General features: G+C 32.7%; 3 protein-coding genes across 3 annotated transcripts in view; 1 reads left to right on the top strand and 2 right to left on the bottom strand.

Moving 5' to 3' along the window:
* The window catches only part of LOC111707894 (DNA topoisomerase 2-alpha-like), a 22,354-nt gene extending 16,863 nt beyond the window's left edge, over positions 1 to 5,491 (top strand). Inside the window, 4 exon segments of the mRNA XM_023481077.1 lie at positions 2,377 to 2,476; positions 2,683 to 3,034; positions 3,738 to 3,841; positions 5,151 to 5,491. Of these exon segments, the coding sequence (XP_023336845.1) occupies positions 2,377 to 2,476; positions 2,683 to 3,034; positions 3,738 to 3,841; positions 5,151 to 5,209 (615 nt within the window). The 3' untranslated portion in view covers positions 5,210 to 5,491.
* LOC111707893 (glycine-rich cell wall structural protein) lies at positions 951 to 2,321 on the bottom strand. Its single transcript, XM_023481076.1, has 2 exons — positions 2,029 to 2,321; positions 951 to 1,670 (listed from the first exon to the last, which is right to left on the bottom strand). Exons 1-2 carry the CDS (start codon positions 2,143 to 2,145, stop codon positions 1,476 to 1,478), a joined length of 312 nt encoding a protein of 103 aa, XP_023336844.1. The 5' UTR covers positions 2,146 to 2,321; the 3' UTR covers positions 951 to 1,475.
* Positions 5,492 to 9,778: 4,287 nt separating the features above from the next.
* Positions 9,779 to 10,519, bottom strand: LOC111707900 (troponin C, isotype gamma). Its single transcript, XM_023481082.1, has one exon. It carries the CDS (start codon positions 10,464 to 10,466, stop codon positions 9,945 to 9,947), a length of 522 nt encoding a protein of 173 aa, XP_023336850.1. The 5' UTR covers positions 10,467 to 10,519; the 3' UTR covers positions 9,779 to 9,944.
* Between the last annotated feature and the right edge of the window lie 292 nt (positions 10,520 to 10,811).

Below are 10,811 nucleotides of genomic sequence, written 5' to 3'. Positions count from 1 at the left end.
TCCTGTATCCAGTATCCTGTATCATGTACCCAGTTTCATGTACCCAAATTCATGTACCCAAATTCATGTACCCAGTTTCATGTACCCAGTTTCATGACCCAGTATCATGTACCCAGTATCATGTACCCAGTATCCTGTATCCAGTATCCCGTATCCAGTATCCTGTATCCTGTATCCTGTATCCTGTATCCAATATCCAGTATCCAGTATCCAGTATCCAGTATCCTAAATAAACCTTAAATAAAATCAGAAAACCATATTCGTTAGAAGCACGCCGCCGTCATTTTTCCTGATAATTAGATTTCCTCAATCTGCATTATGTCAGTTCCAAGACTACACAGAAATATCTTATTCCCCAAAATTAACGAACTACGGCCATTTTCCTCGTTGAAGCCAGCTTTGAGACAATATGTCCCTGAAGATTCTCTTAATTCACACATTAATCCAAATATTAAAGACATTTTATCCAAGGACTTAATATTGGTCCTTGTGCATTGTGCATTTTTACTTTTTTTGTTAGATATCAGACCAAGCCTGCTTATTTGTTTCCAATAAACGTAAAAAAAAGATTCGATGATGCCAAATTTTGTGAAAGTATCTAAATGACCCCGGCCCAGGGACTAGAGATGAATTGACTTCTTTCATCTCATTCGTTCATCGTTCTTTAACGACCCATTTCCTTTTTTGTTTTTTCAATCTTTTAAAGAAAACGATCGTTTGATCACAAAATTGTTGTTCATTTTCAATCTATTTCTCACTGAACGATCATTCATTCATCAAAATTTGTTCGAAAAAATCATTCATCGTTTTTTTTTAAGAAGTTCATTCCAAAAAAGCTTTCTTTCAGTAAAAAACTTGAGTTTTTTCAAGGCTTTTGGAAAATTCGTTCGTTCAGAAGAAAACTATAGTTTATTTGTTGTTTGATCGATTTCAAATTGCTCGTTTTTTCCTCGTTATTTTTTTTATTTCTCAAACAATCAATTTTGTTCGTCAAACGTTCGTTTTTTTCTGAACGAACCCCTTTTTCACGAAAATTGACGTTCGTTCAAAAAACAATGCCTATCTCTACCAAGGACCGAATTTAACGAATGAATAAGGAATGTTCAAATTGTTTGGAATTATAAAACTGCTTTTTAAAATTGTTGAAAAAGCCAGGCTTGCAGTTCAGTGTTTAATGTGTTTTTACCGGTTTCTTATTAAGTTTCAGTTAAATAATTTTCTTGAAATAATTTTTACAACCAATTTTTTTCATCTTCATGCAAAAAATATTAAAGCACGATAAAGAGCAATATCTTGAAATAACAAGCAACGGAGTTAGTTCCGACACAAAATACATGAAAGTGTTTAATATAAAAATTTATTTTTAGAAATATATTTGTTTGATAAAAATTTATTTTTCCACATTTTTAGAAAAATATTTGTTTGAATAAATTTATTTTTCCACATTTCTCCCAGTCTCAGTTCCTCCTGAGTTTTTATCCATAGTAACCGCCTCCATATGGATATCCTCCATAATGGTGATGATGGTGGTGATGTCCCCATCCTCCATGATGTCCCCACCCTCCATGATGTCCCCACCCTCCATGATGATGTCCCCATCCTCCGTGATTTCCGAAAAAGTGAGGGTCAGCCTCGGGTGTTGGGATCGCTACAGCTAAACCTAGAATGACCTAAAAAATTCAAAAAATTAAAACAAAAATAAAAAATTCATTTTTTAAAAAGATTTTAACTACGACACAAATAAAATATTGTTTTATTGGATCTTATTTTTATTGTTTCTTTTGTGCGTTTGTATCCAATAAACGTCAAAACAAGCTAAACGATGAGGTTTTTTATGGCAACTCAATCTGACCGTAGGAAAGGTTTATCGCCGGTCAGAAAAAAATGGTTTCAGAATGATATTAAAAATATTATTGGAAATCCACAATCAAGAATAGAAAAATCTGCGAATTTTTTACACCTTTTCTATTAGAAAAATGTCTTCTTTAGTACTCAAGTAAAATTTTAAAGCTACATAAAGAGACTTACCAACATTCCCAGAATTACAAGAAGAGTCTTCATGTTTATGATGCAAGCTTGATTGTTAGATCTGAATTGGTTGTGTGCACCCACTATCCCTGTATTTATACTAAACATTGCGGTCATCTAATAATTCCACGAAAAAGGATAAATCCAGAATTCCAAAGAGACCGTAAGGGGGGGGGAGGGTTTACGTGTTAGGTACCATATTTAATGACGCAGAAAACGAAGTGCGCCAACTGCAATTACGCATCGAAAAATGGAGAAAAATTAGTTGAATTATTCACATGTTTTACAACATTTGGATGATATTCATTATTATTAAATATATATAATATAAATATTGTATTTTTTTAGAAGAAAGTTGATTCTGAAAGCGGGGATGAAAGACCCCTGAAGACCAACGGGAAGAACGGACACAAAGACGACATCTTTGATGATTCAGATTCCGACAAAGGTAAAAAACAGGAAATGAAAGAACTTTTCCTTAATTTTTACAGGGGGGGGGGGGGGACGAATTGTGACATCAAAAGATAACTTTGTTTCCATTTTTATATACTTTTACTCAAAAATTTATGTATTGAGCACATATAACTTGAGAAATTTAGAAAATGCTCAAACTATTCTTCAATAATAAATTTTTTCTTAATTTTTTTTTGCTAGGAGACTTCGCATCCAGGGTCAAAGCGAAAGCAGCTGCCACTAAAAATCCTTCAAAGAAATTAACTTCCACCGATGCCCTTTGGGACTCAATGCTTGGGGATGATGAGAAGAAGAAGCCGGATTCTAAGTCGAAACCGGCACCGAAACGACGAATCGTCGACGATTCCGACCTTGACAGCGACGGAAGTGACGTAGCGCCGAAGAAAAAGAAGGCTCCCGCCAAAAAGTCTAAACCTTCTAAGTCCGACAGTGAGGATGATGCGCCGAAACCGAAGAAAAAATCGGCGGCCAAGCCGAAAGCAGCCCCTAAGCCTAAGAAGAAACCAATTATGTCCGACTCAGATGATGAAAAGTAAGATAGTTTCTAAATAGTAATAACTAATTATTTCCCCCGATTTAGTTCTTGATAACAGTTTATATCTGAAAGGTTTTTTCTCATTTTCTTTGTCAAAATCTGTAAATAGTTTGGTTGCTCATAAAAGTTTGAGATTTATGATCTTGATTTAAATGCTTAAATTAATTATATTTATATGCTACAATTATTTTTAAGATTGTTCCTTTAGTTTCTTTGATACAGTCATAGGGGCTAAAAAAAATTTTAGTGACATTTCATGTAAACTCAACAATGTCTGATGTACAAAGGTACCCTTCAAACCTTAATCTCATCAAAAATGTGAAAAATACCGGTTTTATTTTACTATGAGTTCTTTGAGTAAATCTTCATTTTTCTCTTACGCAAGTAATGTCCAAGTCACTTTTGCAGAGAAATTGAAAATAAACAAATTAAAAACATGAATATTTCATTCATACTTGTTCAGTCAAACCTTTAATAGTACCGTTGCTAATCGGGCATTGCCATCTTTGCGTGGAGGGTCACTTGAAATTACTCTTATATACCAATATCATTAACAAAAAATAATTTTTAAAAATTAATTAACGCTCTATGTAATTTATGTTTCAACCTATTTGTGTTGGATTATTTTTTGACTAGTGCAAGACAGCCAAGTCAATTTCGATGAAAAACTACTGCCTCTTTTTCACGCCTTTTTTTCTAGACCGAAAGGAAAGAAAGGAAAGGGTAAGAAGAAAGGCAGTGATGAGAGTGAATCAGATTTTGATCTTGATACTTCTGATATAGGGCCTGCCAGAGATCGACCAGGTACACTTTTCAAGTATTGAGATGGACTTGTTCGGCTTTTTTCATTTCGTTTGATCATCGTTCGTGAGCGACATTTTTGTTAGTTTATTAACTGTTCAAAAAAATTATGTTTTCGTTCTCAAAGTTATTGTTCATTTTTAGTCTTTTTTGTTAGTTTCCCACTGATCAATCTTTCAGTAAAATTGTTCGTTTAATAAAAAAAATTTTCTCAATAAAATCGTCTGTTCAGAATCAAAAAACTAAAGTTTTCTTTCAAAAGTTTGTTTGAAGATATCGTTCGTTCAGTAAAAAATACAACGGCCTTTTCAAAATTTATGGAAAATTTGATTGTTCAAAACCCATAGTTGTTCACGATTTTAAATCGTCGCGTTAATTTTTGGTTTAAAAAACGGTTGTTTTTCATTTCTTTCAACAACCCAATTCGTTATCTTTCGTTTCTTTTCCGCTCCCTCCGAAGCTATATTAGACATGTTGTAAAGTTGATACTAGTAAACCTTGATTCGATTCCGCGTAAAAAGTGTAAGAAAAAAGTCCGTTTCAATAATTTCGCTTTTACTAACCATTATTGAATGTTTTTTGTTTAAATCTCTTTCAGAGCGTAAGATCAATATGGTTATATTCGTATTTGTATGGCTTTTTAGAAACCAAAGGCGCATATTATTCAGAATTTCGGTTTGGGGTATTATTTATTTTGATGATTTGGGAGTATGGGACAAGTTTTTTTCACTCTTCTTAAAACTTTTTACCCAAAAATCATAAATTTTCCCCGTAATATAAATTATTTTTCCTAATCCATAATCCTGCGAAAAAAATCGCAAGCATAAATATAAAGATTTTCTAAAAGGAGAAAGATTTTTTAGGGAAATATAAATCTTAATTTTTTTGCTGTTTGTTGCTAAATATATAAAGCTATCTGAAAGAGGGTAACCAATATAATAAAAATATGTGTTTAATTCTAATAACGGCCAATAAAAATTGAAAATAATAAAAATAAGATTCAGATCAATGCGCATTATCATTTGATAATATAACTCAGGAACAAGTTCTTCTGCAATAAAAACAAGAATGTAAATAAATTTGAAATTCCTGGACAGGGTATAAATGGGTCGGATCTTGGCAATTATTGTTAACTAACTGTTTTCTACTCTAAAGCTGATATGTTCTAATTTGTCCAGTCCTAGAAGAATATTTTCAAAACCATCGAAAACGCCAACAAATATTACAAATATTACAAATATTACAAATTTTACACATTTTACACATTTTACACATTTTACACATTTTACACATTTTACACATTTTACTTTAGGCCGGGCAAAGAAACCTATCAGCTATGCAGGCTTAGGAGACGATTCCGACAGCGAATAAACAGCTGATACCAGCGAATAATCAGCTGATACCAGCAGCAAAGAATCAGCTGATACCAGCGAAGAATCAGCTGATTCTCAAGAACCTGAAACCCACGAAACTCCTAAATGAAAATCCACAAATATTGTCTTGAATCCGAAACGAAATTAGTATTTTTTTAACCATTATTGACGAACTTTCAATTTAAAACCTGCTCATTATCAAAAAATATTTAGTTTAGAAATCTCAAGTGTACAAATACTTCCACAATTACGTACAATGTAATATATTCATCTTAGCATTTCACATTGTGATGGAAGACTAAATTAAAATTGTGTACTGTACTGTATTTATTTTTTTAGATTTAAGTTGACCAAATAATTTTAAAGAATAAAAAACTACAAAATTCTTTCGAAAATAAATAAATGTATTAATATTAACAGTTTACATATTTTCTACAGTTCAACTAAGAACTCCGAAGACGATAAACGAATTTTGAACATTGAAAGTATTTTCAAGACTCACGCTACTAGGTTTACTCAATTAGCACCATGCACTTGGGTATTGGGCATTCCTTTAATCCTCATAGACGCAACAGAAATAAAAGTATAATTGGAAGCTGTCGAGTCCCATTTATTTTTAAAGATATAGCCTGACCCAAGAATGTATATTTAGGTTAGTTATGCTCGATGTGCTTCAATGTATGGAAAATGTCCTTTAAGATTTAGATAGAAACCTTGTATGACGTCACTTTCGCCTCTTTAATCAGTGTCGTCATATTAGGTTTCATCTATCTATCTGTTATTGGAGACGACATTTTCCTTACGTTGGACCACATGGAGAGTAGCCAACCTTAGTATACAACCTTGGCTGGACGCCGTTCATAATTTTTGAACACTCCCTTTAATTATAACACTAAATCAATAAGTGTCTATTGTCCTTCTCCCTCCCCTCCTCCTCCTTACCTGTCCTTAGGCATAATTATGTAAAACTAAAGCTTTCACTGTCTTCTCGCTTCAGTAAAGCTTTGCTTGTCTGTGTGTCCGTAAATTAGGGGGTTTGTTCGCTACATGTCTATTTGAATAAACGTCTTTTATTTTTCTTCTGAATTTGAAAAAAGTCAAGTTATTACCGTTGTATATTGTTTAATTTTTGTTAAAATTTTATATTGAACTTAAAAATTGTGTTGTCTTGGTCTATAGTTCTATAACTATAACCTAGCTTAATTGTCTGTTTGTTAGAAGTAGCCATGTCGAAACGAAGGAATCGAGTCCTTGCCACAAAGTCAAATTTTCTATTCCCTATAACTTTGCAACCTGGTGGTGTAAGCTTAAGACATTTCAGACTGAATAATTCAATTTAAGGTCTGCAATATCTGGTTTCAAAGATACAGGGACTAGCAAATCAGAATTTGTGGCAAAGACTAAATTCCTAAATCTTTACTTTTTATTTCGGAAAATGTCAAAGAACGAAAAGCTAGGAACTATTTTTTTTCTTATTACCTAAAATTGAGAAAGAAATTCTACGGCAGTAGAATCTTCGTATTGTACAAGGTGTCCCACGAAACATGACAGTTGGTAAATAGTTTAGAAAGTCTTCTTCCATAATTTGTTAAGTTGTTTGATTTCAAAAACAGTAATAAAAATATTATGTAGGAGTCATATTATAGTAAAATTAACATAGAATGAATTTGAGCAAAAGATTTTTTAAACGAAATAAACTGCAAACTGCCTTTATATCTGATACAGTGTATGGAAGACGACATTCAAGACTAATTACCAACTGTCATGTTTCGTGGGACACCCTGTATAATGCAGAGACAAAAGATGTATGAGAACATTTTTTCCTGGATTTTGGAAGGGGGCTTAAACTTTTTGTAAAACCATAAATATCAGGAGTTATACAATACTACAGTCAAACCCTAGATATAAAATACATCAAAAGAATTCATAAAATGGCCTATTCTTCACTTTCTGATAATGGAATTTTGCAGATATTTAGTTTTTTAATTAAATGATTATATGGAGGTCTAAAACTGTTCCGCATATTCATGGCTATTTATTTATTTTCGCAAATACTGAGATATACGTAAAATGGTAAAAAAAATTTCATAAATTTGGGGTTTAAAGGGACAGTAAAGGGAAAATGAAAGGGGGTATAGGCTGAAAGCTAATCCCTTTAGCTCTTGATCGCGACCCATGAAAGTTATATCTGATGTTCCTGTCTCGAGAAACTGATAAAAAACTGTGTTAAAATTATACGAAAATTCATATATGTAAAATTTTGAAAATCTGAAACTTAAATCACGTGACCAGAACTATCACCAATGGCAGAGCAGTATACTGGTCACGTGTCTCCGCCTGTATCACGTGACCACTTTACTGCACTGCCATTGGTGGAATTTCTGGTCAAGTAATACGGACGTAAAAATAATATTATGAATGAAATCTATTGAAAATAGAAATAACAAATATAAAAGTAAACCTAATTTACAATTAGCTTTCTCTGGGATATCATTGTTTTCAGATTGGTTGTTTATTTGCTGAATATGATCTGTTAAAACCTACTACTTTTATACAAAATTGTATATATATTAATTTTCGTATATATTTGACACAGTTGTATATCAATTTCTCGAGACATGAACATCAGATATGACTTTCATGGTTCGCGATTAAGAGCTAAAGTGATTAGCTTTCAGACTATACCCCCTTTCATTTTTCCTTTACTGTCCCTTTAACTAAAGCTGTGCCCGGTGGAAATTTATAAATACTTTTTAAAAAGTTTGAATTTTTTAAAAACAAAACACTTTAAATTTGTTTTCTGGTAAAGTTTGCCTTTTAAACGTTGCAATTAGGGTAGTTAATCGTTTTTGAAAACAATCGTTAAACGATTGTTTTTTGTTTCGTTTCCTCTCTTCGTTAACGAAGGGTCGTCGTTAATTATTTTTAACGAAGGCTCGTCGTTAACGAAACGACGAATTTTATAAAAAACGATCATTTCGAAAAACGCTCGTTTATAAAAACGATCGTTTTTCAAGACGATCTTTTTAAAAACGACCATTTTTAAAAAAACGAACTTTTTCTTTAAAAAAACGATAGTTTTTAAAATCGTTTTCGATTTTTCGTAGTCATTCTCATAACGAAACGATCGTTTTTCAAAAAAAAATTAAAACGTTAACATCTCTAGTTGCAATATTTTTTTAACCCCCAAAAAAATGGAAAAACGATCGTTTTACCACATTTGTTTTCTGAACGTTTTGATTCGTTTTATGTATCAGTTTTGAAAACATTTTTTTTCTTTCATGATGTCAACCAGGGAGACAACTGTGAACCAGTTCACCTAGATCTAAAACTGCTCAATTTCTGTATTCATTTTGTGAGCTGAGCTCAGGTGATTAGAAACCAAAATAAACTTATTTGAATTTCAAATGAGTTTTATAAAAACACTCAAGAGCCAAAATAACCTTTCACAAATGTTGGGATATATAACATTTTGCAATATCTTGTTTTTATACAAAGTAGGCGTATCCCTGAATTCCAAAAGATACAGATCTTATTTCGTATACACGTGACAAAACTAATGATAATGGGAATTCCAAAATGTGTTTTATCAATTTTTTATCTCAAAATTAATGACGAAGATATAAAGGAATGTGTCCAGAATTCAATCTATTTAACAGCTTAACAGCAAAATAGTTCAAATGCTTATAATAATACCGTCAATTATTAAAGAAGGCAAACTATACGATTTTAAAGTCGTCTCCTAATTTCCAGTTTTCCAAGTATAGAAAGAATCCAATTCATGCTATTTACTTAATACTCTATAGGTTAAGAGTGAAACAAGAAAATAGTTAAAATACGCAATTAACAAATATTTTTTTACCTAATCCTTGTTTTTTTACTTAAGTTTATCAACGTTTCTTACCTTAACGGATAAAAGACTGTATGGCGTAAGTAACCTTTACTTTACTCCTATTTAACAAGCAAAAAGCCGTTTAAATACCTGATTCATTAAAGGAACTGAGCTGTTGCCACAAACTCAAACTTTGGAATCCCTAGATCTTTTTAACCTGATGCTGTAAACCTTTGATATTTCAAACTTATGCTATTTGATCTAATATAATTCATAGTTTGAAATATCAAAGGTCTATACGACATTGGGTTGTAAAGATAAAAGGTTAGAAAAACAGATTTTGATTTGAACAAACTTATGGTCGTTTAATTCTTCCCAATACTTCAATTTAAAATTTTAATATGTTTTTCAGCTAATGGAGAATTGACCATTTTTATTATTCGAGAGACCCTTCAATTAAAAAGTACATTCAGTTTTCACAACCAATCCTAGTAAAAACAATAATTCCCAATTTCAAGTTCCATGTAGATTGTCGCAGACAATGAAGGAATTTGAAAGAATTGTATTTCTTTTCAAACTAGAAAACTGGCGATATCCATTCATCATTGTTACTGAGATAAAGTGTAAAAGAAGTTGTGTTATAACGAAATTAAACTTGTAACTCTTGAAATAGAGTGTCATTGAGTTTATATCGGCAGTCCCATTAAATTAATTGACGAAAGAAAACACGTAATGTGAGGGGTAACTTAACAAGAACTATAATAATTTATTAATAAAAAAATACATTATGCAATAGAAGGATGAATATTCGATAACAAACCAAGTTGATCACTCACAGCGTTACACAGATGTGTCATCATCAAACAACGATGATGATGATGAAGATGATGATGATGATGATCTAGTTCTGTGGTGCGCTCATCATCATCTCGCAGAACTCATCAAAGTCCATAGTTCCAGATCCGTCTTCATCAAGCTCTTCAATAATACCGTCCAGTTCGTCATCAGTGAGGGGAGCGAGGAGTTCTGAAATGAGTCCCCTAAGAGTATCCATGGTGATGAATCCCTCCCCAGCCTTGTCGTAGATCCTGAAAGCGTCCTTCAGTTCTCTCTTCATAGTTTCAATATCAGGATCTTCAACAAGAAACTTGGCGCAGAGCTGGCAGAATTCACCAAACTCTATCTCTCCGGAACCGTCTTCATCAATCTCAGCTAGAATCTCCATAAGTTCCTCCTTGCTTGGTCTGAACCCCATTGCACGAAGAATCTCGTCCAAATCATCAGCAGAGAGAAATTCCTGCTTCTTGGCATCAAAAAGATCAAAGCAGGTTTTCAGGCACTTGATCTCATCGGACTCAAGCCCGGTGACTTCGTTGAGTTCATCGAAATCAATTCCAGCGTAGATATCGGGTTTGTTTGCCATGATGGTACTACGACGAGGTCTGAGAACGGACTAATCTTGAAGCACCTTTGTCCCGTGTCAAGAACTGCTAAGGGAAATTGTAATAATGTGACCGGCCTGCAACACTCGGCAGCGCAGCCTCTAACCTTTATTATTGTTTAGCAAGGGTCATTCCTATATTCACAAATTTTTATGTTACACAACATTATAATATTTTCAGAAATATATTAACTTTGCAACAAAAAGTGGATTATAATAAATTAAACGCTTTACCTGCTGAGTTTAATAACTGATGTACTTTAAAATCTGTAAAAGTACAAATACAAAAATAATGGGTTCGGGGGGGGGAACTTGAGAACTCTAGGA

This window comes from Eurytemora carolleeae, unplaced genomic scaffold, assembly GCF_000591075.1.
Source record: "Eurytemora carolleeae unplaced genomic scaffold, Eaff_2.0 scaffold595, whole genome shotgun sequence".
NCBI lineage: Eukaryota > Metazoa > Arthropoda > Copepoda > Calanoida > Temoridae > Eurytemora > Eurytemora carolleeae.
Note: the sequence above shows the minus strand (reverse complement) of the source record. Positions and strands in the feature narration are given on the sequence as shown.

Coding starts and splice junctions, on each gene's coding strand:
- LOC111707900 (XM_023481082.1), bottom strand. CDS start 10,466: ATGGCAAACAAACCCGATATCTACGCTGGAATTGATTTCGATGAACTC.
- LOC111707893 (XM_023481076.1), bottom strand. CDS start 2,145: ATGACCGCAATGTTTAGTATAAATACAGGGATAGTGGGTGCACACAAC. Junction 1,671..2,028: donor TTGTAATTCTGGGAATGTTG/GTAAGTCTCTTT, acceptor TGAATTTTTTAG/GTCATTCTAGGTTTAGCTGT.